Source organism: Oncorhynchus keta, chromosome 11 (assembly GCF_023373465.1).
Source record: "Oncorhynchus keta strain PuntledgeMale-10-30-2019 chromosome 11, Oket_V2, whole genome shotgun sequence".
Classification (NCBI taxonomy): Eukaryota; Metazoa; Chordata; class Actinopteri; order Salmoniformes; family Salmonidae; genus Oncorhynchus; species Oncorhynchus keta.
Genome location: NC_068431.1, coordinates 53318056 through 53338639, shown reverse-complemented (window position 1 = coordinate 53338639; position 20584 = coordinate 53318056). Strand labels below are relative to the sequence as shown.

The 20584-nt window shown below is 40.4% G+C and overlaps 1 protein-coding gene across 3 annotated transcripts in view; it reads left to right on the top strand.

Moving 5' to 3' along the window:
• bco2a (beta-carotene oxygenase 2a) overlaps positions 1–20584 on the top strand; it is a 120864-nt gene that overhangs the window by 86110 nt on the left and 14170 nt on the right. For all 3 annotated transcript variants that reach the window (XM_052457472.1, XM_052457473.1, XM_035781297.2), the window contains 4 exons: positions 1138–1298; positions 3537–3704; positions 9230–9367; positions 17686–17868. In XM_052457472.1, coding sequence (XP_052313432.1) covers positions 1138–1298; positions 3537–3704; positions 9230–9367; positions 17686–17868 — 650 coding nt within the window. The remainder of the gene's footprint in view (positions 1–1137; positions 1299–3536; positions 3705–9229; positions 9368–17685; positions 17869–20584) is intronic.

Genomic DNA, 20584 nt, shown 5'->3' with positions numbered 1-20584 from the left:
TGTCCTAGAAATATACTTTATAGTTAGTAATACTTGAAGCTTGTACAAATGTAACCACGTTTTCGAAGGAGAGTGATAACTGGTCCACCCACGTAACATTCAGCCTCAAAATGGCGCCAAAGCATAGACCTAGATAATCCTGTTTAGCGCCATAGTTTAATATACCGATGTTGAGATATAGCCAAGGTTTCTGCATACAATATAGCTGATTACACGCATGTACCATTCAATCTGATCACCCGCACAAACTGTTTCACTTTGTTGTTTACATGACTTTGTCCACCACCCTGTTCTCATTATCCTCTGTCTCGACCAGGCTAAAACCTATCCAAGCCATAATACTCATCGCATTTGATGAAAAAATATATTCCCTGCTTGGTGACAAGGCAGGCATCTGTAGGCTACATGTCCAGTGGTGATAATAATAATACCTCGACATGGTTACGAAATAAAGCCACTGCTGTAGACTAGTTTTTCCAGGGGAGAATAAATTAAATACAATTCTTTTAAATTAAAAATGTTTTTAGGATCCCAGCGTTCCCCAGCCTTAACCATGGTCGAGATATGTAATATATGCTCATACCCTGTTCTCACTTTGTTTGTTTGCCACTATTGTATCAAATAGACCAGATTTAGCGTCTCAGGCCCCCCCCGCACAGCCCCTCAGACAGGCTAATACTAGAGCCTATTTCAGATGATAATACATGTAATATAGATGATAGTAATTATAAACTAGGTGGTTCGAGCCCTAAATGCTGATTGACTGACAGCCATGGTATATCAGACCGTATACCACGGGGACATTGTGGTGTCGATACAATGAGGAGTGTAGAGAATAGTGTCAAAATGCAACAATCTAATAGAACAGCAGCATAGAATTATGGAAATGCGTGCAAATATAACTCACAATGTAAGGGCCGTTAATAATATTTAGAACTTAAGCGTTAAAAGGTTAACTCTCCCTGTACCCATGTACAGACAATCTCACAAATCACTACACAACCGTATCTCAGCAATGAAAATCTATGAAAGTCAATTCAGGAAGTGATTTGAAAAATGGATAAACCTTCAGTTCAAATCGATCCCAACCCTGATAAAAACAATGTATTTGACATATATTTTCCCTTTTTCCTATAGCAATGTCAGAGAACTATGTGGTGTTCATAGAGCAGCCTATCAAGATGGACCTACTGAAGATTGTCACAGCTAAACTGAGGGGAAAGGGAATCAGTGAGGGGGTCTACTGGGACCCCAAACAAGATACTGTCTTTCACCTGGTAGACAAACACACGGGACAGGTGAGAGGTGGATAGGACAAGGCTTTTAACGGCCTTTATGATGCAAATAAATAACTAACGCGGTTCTATTACGAAGCCGTGAAGCCCAAAGCAACAAAAAAATACAAATGTAGAGTTTGAATTCTCTCGTTTGAACATCTTAGTGTCTCGTTCGAAACGACTTAGTATCTCATTTGAACGACTTAGTTTAAAAAAAGCCTACAAATAATGTCACAATTCCTAAGTCATTTCAACTACTTATCACATTTGAAGTACTTAATTGTTGTTTTGTCTAATTAGGCCTCATTCGTTATGCAGCTTGTCAGACTGTGCAAAGTTGCTGCAACCATTCATTCACTGATTCCATCCATTTGATATGATTATTTATTGTGTTTTTTGATCGCCTAAAGCAGGGCTGCTTTTGAATGCCAGAGCATGTAAGTGGGTGAGTGTGGAGTGAGGGAGCAAAATTTTCTCCCTTTCTAATTTTATCTTCTTTTGCATATTTTTGAAACTGAATGTCATCAGTCCTTCAACCAAAACCTGATATTAGATGAAGGGAACCTGAGTGAACAAATAACACAACATTTTTAATTTATTTCATTTAAAAAAGTTATGCAACACCCAATGCCCCTATATGAAAATAATTCCCCCCTCACACTCAATCACACGTCCACCACCATGCTTGACCGTTGTTGTAAGGTTCTTACTGTGGAGTGTAGTGTTTGGTTTTTGCCAGGCATAATGGGGCCCATGACATCCAAATAGTTATACTTTTGTCTCATCTGTCCATAGAACATTATTCCAAGAGTCTTGATGATCATCCAGGTGCATCCTGGCAAACTTTGATAAACTTTTTGGATGAGATCGGTCCCATTATGTATGGCGAAAACCAAACAAGAATCTCATACCAACGGTCAAGCATGGTGCTGATAGTGTGATGGTTTGGGGATGCTTTGCTGCCTCAGGACCTGGACAACTTGCCTTAATAAAAGGAATAATGAATTCAGCTCTGCATCAGATCATTCTACAGGAGAATGGCAGGCCATGCATCTGTGAGCTGAAGCTGAAGCACAGCTGGATGATGCAGCAATGAAGACACAATCAAGTCGACATGAAAACAGTTAAAAAGTAACAAATTTGACATTTTGCAATAGCCCAGTCATTAGTCCAGACCTAATACCAATTGGATGTGGCAGGACTTGAAATGAGCAGTTCATGCTTGAAAACACACACATGGCACTGAGTTAAAAGAGTTCCGCATGCAAGAGTGGGACAGAATTTCTCCACAGCGTTGTGAGAGACTGATCTCTTGTAGGGGTGGCAGGTAGCCTCGTGGTTAGAGCATTGGACTAGCAACCAAAAGGCTGCTAGATTGAGTCCCTGAGCTGACAAGGTAAAAGTCTGTCGATCTGTCCCTGAACAAGGCAGTTAACACACTGTTCCCAGGCCGTCATTGTAAATAAGAAATTGTTCTTAACTAACTAGCCAGGTTAAATAAAATAAAGTAAAAATCTACAACTACATTCCAACTAAAGGTGGCACAAACAGTTATTGAGTGTAAGGGGCAATTACTTATTCACACAGGGCAATTGGGTGTTGCATAAAAAAAAGCATCCATTCTTTTTTTTGTTATTTGTAAACTGAGGTTCCCATTATCTAATATATGGTTTTGGTTGAAGGTCTGATAACATTCAGTATCAAACACATGCAAAAATAGAGAAAATCAGAAAGAGGGCAAATACTTTTTCACAGCACTGTAAGTCGCTCAAACAAGGAAATAAGTCATTCAAACAACTTAGTATCTAGTTTGATTGACTGGTTTGAACGACTTGAATGACATTTGAACAACTTTGAATGACATTTTTGTATTTTTACTAAGTAGTTCAAATGAGATACTAAGTCATTTGAATGAGACACTAAGTCGTTCAAACAAGATAATTCCAAGAGTCTGCATTTCTTACTTTTTTTGGCCATGGGCTTTGGTATTTTTCATATGAAAATATAGTTGCTTCACTGTATGGGAAGTACAAAAGCGTTAATCTTTGATACTGTATCATAACATGTCTAATCTATCATAAAAGTAGCACATATAGCAGTCATGTTCACTAGTGAGTAATAGTAACTAAGCTACTTACTAAATTGCTAAATGACCAGTAAATTATCTAACTCAGTGAAGTAATTTGTCTTGCTTTCTCTCCTCTGTCTCCACCAGACCAGCTCAGTAATGTTTGTCCCTCTCTCTTCTGTCTCATCTAGACCAGCTCAGTAAAGTTCCACACCAAGGCTCTGTCAGTGTTCCACCAGATCAACGCTTATGAGGAGGATGGCTTCCTGATGCTGGACATGTGTTGCTCTGATAATGGAGAGGCAATCAACAACTACCTCATCCAGAACCTACGCAAGTCAGGGGAGGCTCTCGATCAGGTCAGCATGGAAATACAGTGCCTTAAGAAAGTATTCACATCCCTTGAATTTTTCCACATTTTACAGCCTGAATTTAAAATGTATTAAATTGAGATGCTTTGTTACAATACCCCATAATGTCAAAGTGGATTTAATTTTATATATATATATATATATTTTTAGAAATTAATCAAAAATGTAAAGGTGAAATGTCTTCAGTCAACAAGTATTCAACCCCTTTGTTATGGCAAGCATAAAAAGTTGGAGTAAAGTCACAAAATAAGATGAATGGACTCTGTGCAAGAAGGGCACCTATTGTGTAAGGGGTGTGTATCTGGTGGCAGGGAAGTCAGATGCAGGACGGCAGAACTGGGTAATAACCGGAGCAGTTTAATATACAAAACCAATGGCATCCAGAATAACAAAATATGGGTACAAAACCCGTCGCACACCAGTCACAATGTGCACAAGCACTTACAACAAACAATTTCACACACAGACATGGGGGGAACAGAGGGTTAAATACACAAGAAGTAATGAGGGAAATATGAACCAGGTGTGTGGGAAAACAAGACAAAACAAATGGAAAATGAAAGGTGGATTGGCGATGGCTAGAAGACCGGTGACGTCGACCACCGAACGCCGCCCGAACAAGGAGAGGAACCGACTTCGGCGGAAGTCATGACATATTGGAAGGGCACCTATTGGTAGATCGGTAAACATGTAAAACATGTAACTTTAAAAAAGCATACATTGAATATCCCTTTGAACGTGGTGAAGTTATTAATTGCACTTTAGATGGAGTATCAAGTATAAATACACCCATCACTACAAATATACAGGCGTCCTTCCTAACTCAGTTTCGGGAGAGAAAGGAAACAGCTCAGGGATACCACATGGTCAATGGTGACTTTAAAACAGAGTGTAATGGATGTGATAGGAGAAAACTGTAGATAGATCAACAACATTGTAGTTACTCCACAATACTAACCTAATTGACAGAGTGAAAGTAAGGAATCCTGGAAAGCAGGTATTCCCAAACTGGGGTACTGGGGTACCCTCAATGCCATCGGGGGTAAGCCAAATAAAAATGTAATTCACATTTTATACAATTTCCAACAGTACATTTATATTTTCCAACCGGGAAAGATTTGGGTGAAGTTTTTTCTCTCGCCTGAGTAGCCTCATTTCACTGGCAAAAATAATATTAAACCGTCTAGTGTAGCTGACCATATAAGACGTTCCCTAGGTGCCCAGAGAAATAACAACACAATGTCAAATTGTCACAATTGTCTAAATGAGCGGACCAAGGCGCAGCGTACATAGAGTTCCACATCTTTATTTAAATTAAACTCACCAAAAAAAACAATAAATAGCAAACAAAACGTGACGTCTGGAGTGCTCACAGGCACTACACAAAAACAAGATCCCACAAACAACAGGTAGGAAAAAAGGCTGCCTAAATATAATCCCCAATCAGAGACTCTGATTGGGAGAACCATACCAGGCCAACATAGAAATACAATAAACTGAGTACCCACCCTAGTCACACCCTGACCTATCCAAAATAGAAAATAAAAATGCTCTCTAAGGTCAGGGCGTGACACAAATACAGTTAGCCTAGTCAAATAATTAACATCCAATCACATGAACCATTACGCTCTCGCAGAAAAACTTCACTCTTGCGCAGACATTTAGAAACTAAACATGACCATTTGAAAAATAAGCCACAGGAGTTTTTTGAGCGAGAATAAAGACTATTTTTGAGTAGTAAGACACGTGTAAAAGCAACAGATACCTTCTGTGGCTCAGTTGGTAGAGCATGGCGCTTGTAACGCCAGGGTAGTGGGTTCAATTCCCGGGACCACCCATACGTAGAATGTATGCACACATGACTGTAAGTCGCTTTGGATAAAAGCGTCAGCTAAATGGCATATATATTATTATATATATTAATAAGTGTCTTATATGGTGAGCTACCGAGTGGCTAGGACAGGCAAGCACCATACTGTTGTGGAGGACTTAATTCTTCCTGCTGCTGCGAATATGGCTGGGACAATGCTGGGGGAGAACGCCAAAAAAAAAAAAAACTATACACACAATGCCTTCATGAAACAACACTGTTTCACGACGCATTAGTGACATGGCAGGAGATGTTTTGAATCAATTACTGCTTCGCATACAAGCCAGTGAATTATATGCTTTACAGCTGGATGAGTCAACAGCTCCTGGTATATGTCCATTACGTTTATGGGGGGTCAATTAAGGAAGACATCCTCTTCTGCAAACCACTGGAAACCAGGACAACATGACAAGATATTTTTAAAGTACTGGACAGCTTTGTGACATCAAATGGACTTTGGTGGTCAAGATATGTTGGTATCTGTACTGATGGTGCAAAAGCCATGACAGGGAGACATAGTGGAGGGGTAACGCACGTGCAAGCAGCTACTCCCGAAGCCACTTGGGTACACTACAGCATCTTCCGAGAGGCTCTTGCTGCCAAGGGAATGCCTGACAGCTTGAAAGACATTTTGGACACTACAGTGAAAATGGTTACCTTTGGTAAAGACACCTGAAACCCCACCTCTTTAAGGAATACCTAGGATAGGATAAAGTAATCCTTCTCACCCCCCTTAAAAGATTTAGATGCACTATTGTAAAGTGGCTGTTCCAATGGATGTCATAAGGTGAATGCACCAATTTGTAAGTCGCTCTGGATAAGAGCGTCTGCTAAATGACTTAAATGTAATGTAATGTAAATGTAAAGCAAGGCCCCTGAACTTGTGTATTTTCTGCATTATGCAATGATACTGGTAGTGACCATGTAACACTTTTACAACATACAGAAGTGCGTTGGTTATCAAGGGGCAAAGTATTGACACATTTTTTAAAATTGACAGACAAGCTTAAAGTTTTCTGACCATAATTTTCATTGTCTGACCGGTTGCATGATGACGAGTTTCTCACACGACTGGTCTAGCTGGGTGATGTTTTTTCTCACCTGAATGATCTGAATCTAGGATTACAGGGACTCTCCACAACTATTTTCAACGTGTGGGACAAAATTGAGGCTATGATTAAGAAGTTGGAGCTCTTTTCTGTCTGCATTAACAAGGACAACACACAGGTCTTTCCATCATTGTATGATTTTTGTGTGCAAATGAACTCAATCTTACGGACAATGTCAAATGTGATATAGCGAAGCACCTGAATGAGCTGGGTGCATAATTGCGCCGGTACTTTCCCGAAACGGTTGACACAAACAACTTGTTATCCCTTTCATGCCCTGCCTCCAGTCCACTTACCGATATCTGAACAAGAGAGCCTCATCGAAATTGCAACAAGCGGTTCTGTGAAAATTGAATTTAATCAGAAGCCACTGCCAGATTTCTGGATAGGTCTGCGCTCAGAGCTGTTAAGACACTGATGCCCTTTGCAACCACGTACCTATGCAAGACTGGATTCTTGGCCCTCACTAGCATGAAAACTAAATACAGGCACAGACTGTGTGTGGAAAATGATTTAAGACTGAGACTCTCCAAAACAACCGATCCTTTTTGCTAAAGGTGCTAAAGTAATACTGCAAAACGATAAACTTTTTTTCATGAATACAAGGTGTTATGTTAGGGGGAATCCAATAAAACACATTACTGAGTACCACTCTTGTCAAGGCTTTCTTCCTCCTCTTCTGAAGAGGAGTAGTAGGAAGGATCGGAGGACCAAAATGCAGTGTGAAATGTATCCATAATGCAATTTAGGTCAAAAGAATACAGATTACAAAAATAACAAGAAAAACTAAATGAAAACCGAAACAATCCCGAATGGTGCAAACACTGAAATGGAAAATAATCACCCACGAAACACAGGTGGGAAAAGGCTACCTAATTATGATTCTCAATCAGAGACAACTAACGTCACGTCACCTGCCTCTGATTGAGAACCATACCAGGCCAAATACAAAAACACCACATAGAAAAGGAACATAGACAACCCACCCAACTCACACCCTGACCATACTAAAACAAAGACATAACAAAAGAACTAAGGTCAGAACGTGACAACTCTCCATATTTTCAAGCATAGTGGTGGCTGCATCATGTAATGGATATGCTTGTATTCAGTGGTGGTTCTAGCTTATTTGGCTCCCTGGGCAAACCCCCCTTCAGCACCCCCTCCCCATCCCCTCCTCAAAAAAAAATGTAATTTTTATTCAGACATTTGGAACAATGCAAATAAATAATCATAACATTTAAAACTATATAACTATACAAATATATGCAAACAAAAGACTCAAAAATATAAAAAATGAGTAACAAAGACAAATAGAAACAAATTGTACTTTATAAATACAAATAAAACATTGAAACAAATTATTACACTAATTACCCCATTGCTAACAAAAACACAAATAATACTAAATTGCACAAATCCTATCACACAATACACACATAGAATAACACATTTATAAAGAAGTGTTGAAGAACTAGTGTACACTGAAGAAAAATATAAAACTCAACATGCAACATTTTTAAAGATTTTACTGAGTTACAGTTTAGAAAAGGACATCAGTCATTTGAAATTAATTCATTGGGCCCTAAGCTATGGATTTCACATGACTGGGAATACAGTTATGCATCCATTGGTCACAGACACCTTAAAAAAGGGTAGGGGTGCAGATTAGAAAACCAGTCAGTATCTGGTGTGACCACCATTTGCCTCATGCAGCGCAATACATCTCTTTTGCATAGAGTTGATCAGGCTGTTGATTGTGACCTGTGGAATGTTGTCCCACTCCCCTTCAATGGCTGTGCGAAGTTGCTGGATATTGTTTGGAACTGGAACACGCTGTCATACATGTCAATACAAAGCATTCCAGACGTGCTCAATGGGTGACATGTCTGGTGAATATCCAGGCAATGGAAGAGCTGGGACATTTTCAGCTTCCAGGAATTGTGTACTGATCCTTGCGACTTGGGGCAGTGTATTATCATGCGGAGTCAATCATCACCTTCCGGAGACACCTGAAACCCCACCTCTTTAAGGAATACCTAGGATGGGATAAAGTAATCCTTCTCACCCCCCTTAAAAGATTTAGATGCACTATTGTAAAGTGGCTGTTCCACTGGATGTCATAAGGTGAATGCACCAATTTGTAAGTCGCTCTGGATAAGAGCGTCTGCTAAATGACTTAAATGACTGAAACATGAGGTGATGGGGGCGGATGAATGGCACGACAATGAGCCTCATGTGTTTGTTATCCGTAGCTTATGCCTGCCCATACCATAACACCACAGCCCCCATGGGGCACCGTGCTCACAACGGTTCTCCTATGGGAACAGCCGAATAACCCTTTTAGGCTCTAGATAGCACCTTTTTTTCGAAGCGGGTACACACACCAACGCATGCATGCACGAACACATGCCAACACACACAACACACAGAAAGCTAAACACAGAAACTCAAAACACACCCAATGTTACCGCACATTTATACTGTGACATTGTGATGTTTTGATGTTCACGTGCGCTGTATTTGTTCCTCAGGCCTACAACACCATGCACAGAGCGTTCCCCCGGCGCTTTGTTCTGCCCCTCAATGTGACCAACGACACACCGACAGGTGTGAACCTCAACACACGTCCCGCCAGCTCTGCCACTTCTATCAAAACAGCCATAGATAAGGTATGCTGCAAATGTGCATGTTTCTGTTATCTGTATGTGTTGTTGTTAGTGCTAGTTTGGTATTTTAGAAATGTGCATGTTTCTGTTATCTGTATGTGTTGTTGTTAGTGCTAGTTTGGTATTTTAGAAATGTGCATGTTTCTGTTATCTGTATGTGTTGTTGTTAGTGCTAGTTTGGTATTTTAGAAATGTGCATGTTTCTGTTATCTGTATGTGTTGTTGTTAGTGCTAGTTTGGTATTTTAGAAATGTGCATGTTTCTGGTATCTGTATGTGTTGTTGTTAGTGCTAGTTTGGTATTTTAGAAATGTGCATGTTTCTGTTATCTGTATGTGTTGTTGTTAGTGCTAGTTTGGTATTTTAGAAATGTGCATGTTTCTGGTATCTGTATGTGTTGTTGTTAGTGCTAGTTTGGTATTTTAGAAATGTGCATGTTTCTGTTATCTAATATGGGTTGTGTTAGTGCTAGTTTGGTATTTTAGAAATGTGCATGTTTCTGGTATCTGTATGTGTTGTTGTTAGTGCTAGTTTGGTATTTTAGAAATGTGCATGTTTCTGTACACTGCGTCCTTGTTTTTCTGTGTTCTTTGTATTTGAAAGATCTGGCCAGGGGGGTGAGTTTTCATCACCTTTTGTTCATGTGTGAGAACGATCAGGGTGGGGCGGAGTTACTGTACTTAACTGCCAACGTATTTTTCTTCGTTTTTGTATATGTTTTCGACCTTCTCAAGTGTGACAACAAAATAAGTGTTTGTGGAGAGTTCCAGTATAGTTGTTATCGTACTGTGGTGATTGTAGGTCAACCTATCTACATGCTCTGGAACCTTTCTCCTGCCAAGTCTGGTTGTTGACAGTTTTTTGCAACATGATAGTGGTTCTCAACATTACAGTTATAAGTTTGGACTTCTTCCAAGTACAATAGCTCCATAACATATATGACATACAGACAAACAAATATATATATATTATTATTATTCTACAATGTAGAAATCTGTAAAAATAAAGAAAACCCCTTCAATATATATATATATATACAGTACCAGTCAAAAGTTTGGACACACCTACTCATTGAAGGGGTTTTCTTTATTTTTACAGATTTCTACATTGTAGAATAATAGTGAAGACATGAAAAACTATAAAATAATACATATGGAATCATGTAGTAACCAAAAAGTGTTAAACAAATCCAAATATATATTTTTTATTTTAGATTCCTCAAAGTAGCCACCCTTTGCCTTGATGACAGCTTTGCACACTCTTGCCTGTTACCACCTCTTAGTAACTTATGGAAAAATAGTGTTTGACCAGATACAATGCTATTTCACAGTAAACTAATTCACAACATACTTTCAGCACACATATAGGGAAGGACACTCAACAAGCACCGCACTTACACAAATGACTGATGATTGGCTGAGAGAAATTGATGACAAAATGGTTGTGGGGGCTGTCTTGTTAGACTTCAGTGCAGGTTTGACATTATCGATCATAGTCTGCTGCTGGAAAAAAACGTAAGTGTTATGGCTTTTACTTGTCTCACAGAACACAGAGACTGCTCTTTAATGGAAGCCTCTCATTCATATTCCAGATTGAATGGTTATGGGTCTGAATAAATAAATGATATAGCCTACCACCATCGCGCGTTCACTCTTTCAAATTACCTATGAGTTCTATTGGGCTGCTGTTTCTAACATTCAGCAAAAAAAGAGCTTGCATCCCTCTTCGCATAGTCTTGTATTAGAAAGGAGAGTTTTCTAAGTCGAGGCCTGAGGAGCACAGGTGTTATAATAATTTATTATAATTTACTTGTTTCTCTGAGTTATTTATCCCGGGAAAAGGGAGTGGTTTTGGTCGGTAAATCCCGGTAAATCTCAGTAACCAGGTTCCTGCCATTCCATCCTAGTATGGAGACAGTTATGATATACAGGTAACTGCCAAAATAAAGGATACACCAATATAACGTTTCTTAATGGGGTGTTGGGCCACCACGAGCCACCAGAACATATTCAATGCACCTTGGTATAGATGTGTCTGGAACTCTATTGAAGGGATGCAACACCATTCTTTCAAGATGAATTACCACATTTGGTGCTTTGCTCATGGTGGTGGAAAACGCTGTCTCAGGCGCCACTCCAGAATCTTCCATAAAGTGTTCAATTGGGTTTGAGATCAGATCCCTATACTATGAATCAGGTTTGAGGAGTTAGCACGGTAACTTTTGTCAACTCTTGAGTAACACTCGGTATAACCGGTACCACAAAAGTTGCTCACCTTTCAGCCAGGTACATTTCTATGGCAACGAAACCTTCGGAACTAACCTGGTTCGGGTAGGATAACTCAAGACTAACTCCATGTATCCTGAATGAAGTGACTGAGTTGAGGAGCAATTATATCAGATACCCTTCCTCTCGCAAAGATTGTGTCATCATACCCTTAATTTGAGGACGACGACTGATTAACAAAATATTTAAATCACATGTTTTTTGGTGTGTAAAATAATATTAATGTTAAAATTACTATCACTTTACACATTTAGTAATGGTGGCATTTGCTTTCCAAGCAGTACATTTTTTAAATTATTGTATTTAGAAATCTGTGAAAGGCAAACTGACAACCGCAACCAACCATAGCCATACACTGAGTATGTTTACATGCACACTAATCATTTTCTAATAAACTAATTATGGCAGTAGGCTGAGTATGGCAATAGTCATGTAAATTCTTAATCAGATTAAAATCAAAATTAAATCAAATCTAATTTTATTTGTCACATACACATGGTTAGCAGATGTTAATGCAAGTGTAGTGAAATGCTTGTGCTTCTATTTCCGACAATGCAGTAATAGCCAACAAGTAATCTAACCTAACAATTTCACAACAACTACCTCATACACACAAGTGTAAAGGGATGAAGAATATGTACATAAAGATATATGAATGAGTGATGGTACAGAACGGCATAGGCAAGATGCCGTATATGGTATCAAGTAGAGGTCGACCGATTAATCGGAATGGCCGATTAATTCGGCCGATTTCAAGTTTTCATAACAATCGGAAATATTTTTGATTTCTTAAAAAAATAATCTTTATTTAACTAGGCAAGTCAGTTAAGAACACATTCTTAATGACGGTACAGTACTGTTAACTAGTCCAACGCTCTAAACATTGCACTCCACGAGCAGCCTGCCTGTTACGCGAATGCAGTAGAAGCCAAGGTAAATTGCTAGCTAGCATTAAACTTATCTTATAAAAAACAATCAATCATAATAAGTTATAACTACTAATCCAGTTTAGCAGGCAATATTAACCAGGTGAAATTGTGTCATTTCTCTTGTGTTCATTGCACGCAGAGTCAGGGTATATGCAACAGTTTGGGCTGCCTGGCTCATTGCGAACTAAATTTGCCAGATTTTTACGTAATTATGACATAACATTGAAGGTTGTGCAATGTAACAAGAATATTTCGACTTAGGGATGCCACCCGTTAGATAAAATACTGAACGGTTCCGTATTTAACTGAAATAATAAACATTTTGTTTTTGAAATGATCGTTTCCGGATTCGACTATATTAATGACCAAAGGCTCGTATTTCTGTGTGTTATTATGTTATAATTAAGTCTGATTTGATAGAGCAGTCTGACTGAGCAGCAGCAGGCCTGTAATCATTCATTCAAACAGCACTTTCGTGCGTTTTGCCAGTAGCTCTTCGCAAGCAGAGCGCTGTTTATGACTTCAGGCCTATCAGCCTAATGGCTGGTGTAAACAATGTGAAATGGCTAGCTAGTTAGCTAGGTGTGCGATAATACCGTTTCAAACGTCACTCGCTTTTAGATTTGGAGTAGTTATCCCCTTGCGCCACAAGGGCAGCGGCTTTTGTGGAGCGATGGGTAACGACGCTTTGAGTGTGGCTGTTGTCGATGTGTTCCTGGTTCGAGCCCAGGTAGGGGCGAGGAGGGGGACGGAAGCTATACTGTTACACTGGCAATACTATAGTGCCTATAAGAACATCCAATAGTCAAAGATATATGAAATACAAATGGTATAGAGAGAAATAGTCCTATAACTACTATATTAACTACAAACTAAAACCTCTTACCTTGGAATGCACCAATTTGTAAGTCGCTCTGGATAAGAGCGTCTGCTAAATGACTTAAATGTAAAATGTAAATGGAATATTGAAGTCTCATGTTAAAAAGAACCACCAACTTTCATATGTTCTCATGTTCTGAGCAAGGAACTTAAACGTTAGCTTTTTTACATGGCACATATTTTACATGGCACACATTTTTACATGGCACATATTGCATATTGGCACATATTACTTTCTTCTTTAACACTTTGTTTTTGCATTATTTACACCACTTTTAACCTGTTTCATTATTTATTTGAGGCTAAATTGATTTTATTGATGTATTATATGAAGTTAAAATAAGTGTTAATTCAGTATTGTTGTAATTGTCATTATTACAAATAAATAAACCAAAAAAATCGGCTGATTAATCGGTATCGGCCTTTTTGGTCCTCCAATAATCGGCATCGGTATCGGCGTTGAAAAATCATAATCGGCCGACCTCCAGTATCGAATACAGTATATACATATGAGATGAGTAATGTAGAGTATGTAAACATATAAAAGTGGCATTGTTTAGAGTGGCTAGTGATACATATATTACATAAAGATGGCAAGATGCAGTAGATGGTATAGAGTACATTATATACATATGAGATGAGTAATGTAGGGTATGTAAACATTATATTAAGTGGCATTGTTTAGAGTGGCTAGTGATACATTTTTTACATAAATTTTTCAATATTAAAGTGGCTGGAGTTGAGTCAGTATGTTGGAAGCAGCCACTCAATATTAGTGGTGGCTGTTTAACAGTCTGATGGCCTTGAGATAGAAGCTGTTTTTCAGTCTCTCGGTCCCTGTTTTGATGCACCTGTACTGACCTCGCCTTCTGGATGATAGCGGTGTGAACAGGCAGGGGCTCGGGTGGTTGTTGTCCTTGATGATCTTTATGGCCTTCCTGTGACATCGGGTGGTGTAGGTGTCCTGGAGGGCAGGTAGTTTGCCCCCGGTGATGCGTTGTGCAGACCTCACTACCCTCTAGAGAGCCTTACGGTTGTGGGCGGAGCAGTTGCCGTACCAGGTGGTGATACAGCCCGACAGGATGCTGCATCTGTAAAAGTTTGAGTGTTTTTGGTGACGAGCCACATTTCTTCAGTCTCCTGAGGTTGAAGAGGCGCTGCTGCGCCTTCTTCACAACGTGGCGGTGTGGGTGGACCAATTCAGTTTGTCTGTCTGTGTACGCCGAGGAACTTAAAAACGTACTACCCTCTCTACTACTGTCCTGTCGATGTGGATAGGGGGGTGCTCCTTCTGCTGTTTCCTGAAGTCCACTATCATCTCCTTTGTATTGTTGACGTTGAGTGTGAGGTTATTTTCCTGACACCACACTCCGATGGCCCTCACCTCCTCCCTGTAGGCCGTCTCGTCGATGTTGGTAATCAAACCTACCACTGTTGTGTCATCTGCTAACTTGATGATTGAGTTGGAGGCGTGCATGGCCACGCAATCGTGGATGAACAGGGAATACAGGAGAGGGCTCCGAACGCACCCTTGTAGGGCCCCAGTGTTGAGGATCAGCGGGGTGGATATGTTGTTACCTACCCTCACCACCTGGGGGTGGTCCGTCAGGAAGTCCAGTACCCAGTTGCACAGGGCGGGGTCGAGACCCAGGGTCTCGAACTTGATGATGAGTTTGGAGGGTACTATGGTGTTAAATGCTGAGCTGTAGTCGATGAACAGCATTCTCACATAGGTATTCCTCTTGTCCAGATGGGTTAGGGCAGTTTGCAGTGTGGTTGCGTCATCTGTGGACCTATTAGGGCAGTAAGCAAATTGGAGTGAATCTAGGGTGTCAGGCAGGGTGGAGGTGATATGGTCCTTGACCAGTCTCAAAGCACTTCATGATGATGGAAGTGAGTTTAGCTCAGTTACCTAAGCTTTCATGGGAACAGGAACAATGATGGCCCTCTTGAATCATCTGGGAACAACAGACTGGGATAAGGTTTGATTGAATATGTCTGTAAACACACCAGCCCGCTGGTCTGCGCATGCTCTGAGGAGGCGGCTGGGGATGCCGTCTGGGCCTGCAGCCCTGCGAGGGTTAACATGTTTAAATGTTTTACTTACAACGGCTGCAGTGAAGGAGAGTCCGCAGGTTTTGGTAGCGGGCCGTGTCAGTGGCACTATATTGTCCTCAAAGCGAGCAAAGAAGTTGTTTAGTCTGTCTGGGAGCAAGACATCCTGGTCCGCCACGGGGCTGGATTCCTTTTTGTAATCCGTGATTGACTGTAGAACATGCCACATACCTCGTGTCGGAGCCGTTGAATTGCGACTCTACTTTGTCTCTATACAGACGCTTAGCTTGTTTGATTGCCTTACGGATGGAATAGCACACGTCGATTTAAGCACCTAATTTTCTTTCAAATTATTAGTACATGTAAACAGCTTAATTGGCGTTCCAGTGCTGTATTTGATCTGCATATTTGCCAGCACCAGTAGCGCAAGCGTCCTTCTTATGTGCGGGCTTATGCATATTAGAAGTAGTTTTCACATACAAACTTTATATGTCCGAACTCAGAATAAAATATGCTTTGCAAAAATAGCATAGTTGATGTGACAGAAAGTTTATTTTGATTGGTGATTTTCTGCATTTAAGTCCCATCAGGTGGCCTGTTTCAGAAGTGAGCATGTAAACAGGGCTATTATGGAAATCGTTCTTCTTGCAAAGCATGTAAACATTTTAAACAAACTATTATATTAATCTATCCAAAATAATAATTTTATTGTGTGCATGTAACTGTACTCACTGAGTGACCAAACATTAGAAACACCTGCTCTTTTCATGACAGACTGTCCAGGTGAATGCTATGATCCCTTATTGATGTTACCTGTTAAATCCACTTCAATCAGTGTGAAGGGGAGGAGACAAATTAAAGAAGGGGTTTTTAAGCCTTGAGACATGGATTGTGTATGTGTGCCATTCAGAGAGTGAGTGGGCAAGACAAAATATTGTGCTTTTGAATAGGGTATGGTAGCAGGTGCCAAGCGTACTGGTTTATGTGTGTCAAGAACTGCAATGCTGCTGGGTTTTTCAAGCTCAACAGATTCCCATTTGTATCAACATTGGTCCACCACCCAAAGGACATAAATTTGGGAAGTTTTCCACGCCCCAAAGAATTGAGGTGGTTGTGGTCAAAAGGGGGTCCAACTCAATATTAGGAAGGTGTTCCTAATGTTTGTAAATGCAGTTTATAATCCATAGATGGCAGGTCCCTTTCAAGTCAAGACGTGCAGCCATTGCTAGTGTACAGTCAAATTGCCATGGTTAGTTTCCAAAACCCTTCTATGGATTATACGTATGTCTATGGCCACAACACAACAAGCTGTTCCACAGATAGATGGAGCAATAGGGAAAAAATGGTGGTTGCGCATTGCACATCAAAAAGACTGCATTAATGATAAGCAATAAAATAAAGACGAAACATCTAAAACCTTATCGCACCATAGCTTGCTGAATTTGCAAAAATACGGCACTGACTCACCCATGGATTAATTGTCTCAATGAAGAGTCCTGCGTTCGACTAGCCATGTGTGACATGTATGCACAGTTACAAGCCTGCTGGAGTTAGTGGCAGGCGGGCGAGCAATATCCACTGTTGTAATGCAGATGAAGCCTGACCTGGAATGTGAAGCTAACTGAAGTGGTCTAGCTTTACAAACGCCTCAGTAGACCTAGCTTGTAGTAGTACACAACTCTGGCGACTGAGACACACACGGTTTAAACCCCCTGTTCTCCTTTAAGACCCCTTGTTCAAAGTCACTGAGAGCATTTACATGCACTCAAAAAATTCTATATTAAACTGATTATGGCAGCCGGCAAATAATACAATAGTAATGTAAACACCTTACTCTGCTTATCTTAATCAGCGTAAGGTCAAAGTTAATGTAAGCGTACACCGATTAAAACATCTGGTTTTCTGAGCAATCTTTCAAATTATTTGGACATGTAAACACCTTAATGGGCGTTCCAGTGATGTATTTTGATCTGATCATTTACTCAAGTGTTTCCTTTATTACCATTACAGTGCATGTACACTTCTGTGGGAACCGTAAATAGCCACTCAATCACTGATGAAGATGCTTTTGTTGAAAAGTGTCAGCATTCTTTAAATCATTGAAGGGGATTAAGTTTCCAGCTTTTACCTTTAATCAGCTCTTGTTCAGCTTCGTCTCTTTGCGTCCTGGTCAGGTGGTGTGCCAGTTTGAGGATCTCCATGGAGAGGATCTTTATGAGTACGGAGGCCTGGAGTTCCCCCAGATCAACTACAGCAAGTTCAACACGCGGCCCTATCGCTACTTCTACGGCTGTGGCTTTAGGCACCTGGTGGGAGACTCACTCCTCAAGATTGACCTGCAGGGAAAGAAAGTCAAGGTGAGTTTTGTAACAAATGTAATGCTACTCTGTCACAGCAAGAGTTTATTTTGGACAAATTCAGGTATGTTTATCCCCAATTTTGTTCTGTTCACTTCTGTTTAAGAAAGTTTTTCAACAGCATTGGTGGAATGAATTACACCTCTGATCACCGGTAAACGCAGTTCAGTTTCATAGCAGCCACTTTGTATACATTATGCGCCCTCCTCCTTTCTTCCCTTCACTTTTGGAGTTCAATGCACAACTCATCAGCTGTAAATGACCAGGCAAAAAAAAATTCCAAGCCAAACTCTTACACACAGCCTACATCGTTGTTACCATATTAGCTAAAGTAACATCATAGTCAGCATAGCTAATAGAACTAACGCGTTAGTAAACCCACTACAATCATGCTTTAACGTTAGTGTACAGTAAGTAAGGAGTTACACTGCCGGGCCCCGGTGACAATAAATTAGTGAAATGAAAAGTTTACCTTTGAATAGTTTGTGTTGTGTTGGATAATCATAGCCAGCTAGCTAACATAGCATCCCTCTGTTTGAGCAGGGTGTTTCAGTAAAACAGCTAATTTTCTTTCAAATAATTTGTACATGTAAACAGCTTAATTGGCGTTCAGGTGGTGTATTTGATCTGCATATCTGCCCTCGCCAGTAACGTAAGCCTCCTACGTATGTGTGCGCTTATGCATATTAGAAGTAGTTTTCACAAACAAACTTTATACGTCCGAACTCAGAATAAAATATGCTTTGCAAAAATAGCATAGTCGCTGTGACAAAGTTTATTTTGATTGGTGATTTTCTGCATTTAAGTCCCATCAGGTGGCCTGTTTCAGAAGTGAGCATGTAAACAGGGCTATTAGGGAAATCGTTCTTCTTGCAAAGCATGTAAACATTTTAAACAAACTATTATACTAATCTGACTATCCAAAATAATCATATTATTGTGTGCATGTAACTGTACTCACTGAGTGACCAAACATTAGGAACACCTGCTCTTTTCTCTGCTCTCCAGACAGACTGTCCAGGTGAATGCTATGATCCCTTATTGATGTTACCTCTCTCCCACTGGCTTCCAAAACTCTTGAGCTTAAACCATCCACTTCAATCAGTGTGAAGGGGAGGAGACAAATTAAAGAAGGGGTTTTTAAGCCTTGAGACATGGATTGTGTTTGTGTGCCATTCAGAGAGTGAATGGGCAAGACAAAATATTGTGCTTTTGAACAGGGTATGGTAGCAGGTGCCAAGCGTACTGGTTTGTGTCTGTCAAGAACTGCAATGCTGCTGGGTTTTGTCAGAGTAGTACAGTAAGTAAGCTGCCGGGCCACGGTGACAATAAATTAGTCAAACGAAAAGCTTACCTTGACTTGGAATAGTTTGTGTTGGATAATCATAGCCAGCTAGCAAACATAGCATCCCTCTGTTTGAGCAGGGTGTTTCAGTAAGAAAAACTAGCTAGCTGCATTTGCTAGCTAAGTAAAACTCAAAACAAATACTCTATTTCTTTGCTTCTTCATTTAGGAAGAAATTCATTTCTTAAACAGATCCCTTGACTTTTTCCACATTTTGTTATGTTACAGCCTTATTCTAAAATTGATTAAATCATTTTTTTCCCCTCAATCTACACACAATACCCCATAATGACATAGCAAAAGCAGATGTTTAGAAATGTTTGCAAAAGTATAAAAAAATTAAAACTGATCATTTACATAAGTCTTCAGACCCTTTACTCAGTACTTTGTTGAAGCACCTTTGGCAGCGAATACAGCATCGAGTCTTCTTGGGTATGACACTACAAGCTTGGCATACTTGTATTTGGAGAGTTTCTCCCATTCTTTTCAGCAGATCCTCTCAAGCTCTGTCTGGTTGGATGGGGAGCACAGCTATTTTCAGGTCTCCAGAGATGTTCGATCGGGTTCAAGTCCAGTTTCTGGCTGGGCCACTCAAGGACTTTCAGAGACTTGTCTCGAAGCCACTCCTGCATTGTATTGGCTGTGTGCTTAGGGTTGTTGTCCTGTTAGAAGGTGAACCTTAGCCCCAGTCTGAGGTGCTGAGTGCTCTGGAACAGGTTTTCACCACCATGCTTCCCGGTAGGGATGGTGCCAGGTTTGCTCCAGACGTGACGCTTGGCATTCAGGCCAAGGAGTTCAATCTTGGTTTCATCAGATCAGAGAATTTTGTTTTTCCATGGTCTGCGAGTCCGTTAGGTGCCTTTGGGCAAACTCCAAGCAGGCTGTCATGTGCCTTTTACTGAGACGTGGCTTTAGTCTGGCAACTAACATAAAGGCCTGATTGGTGGATTGCTGCAGAGATGGTTGTCCTTCTGGAAGGCTCTCCCATCCCCACAGATTAACTCGGGAGCTCTTTCAGAGTGACCATCGGGATCTTGGTCACCTCCTTGACCAAGGCCCTTCTCCCCCAATTGCTCAGTTTGACTGGGCAGCCAGCTCTAGGAAGAATCTTGGTGGTTCTAAAATTCTTCCATTGAAGAATGATGGAGAAAACTGTGTTCTTTGAGACTTTAAATGCTGCAGACATTTTATGGTACCCTTCTGCAGCTCCTGTCTCGGAGCTCTACGGACAATTCCTTCGACCTCATGGTTTGGGTATTGCTCTGACATGCACTGTCAACTGTGGGACCTTACATAGACAGGTGTGTGGCTTTCCAAATCATGTCAAATCAATTGAATTTACCAGGTGGATTTACAGGTGGACTCCAATCA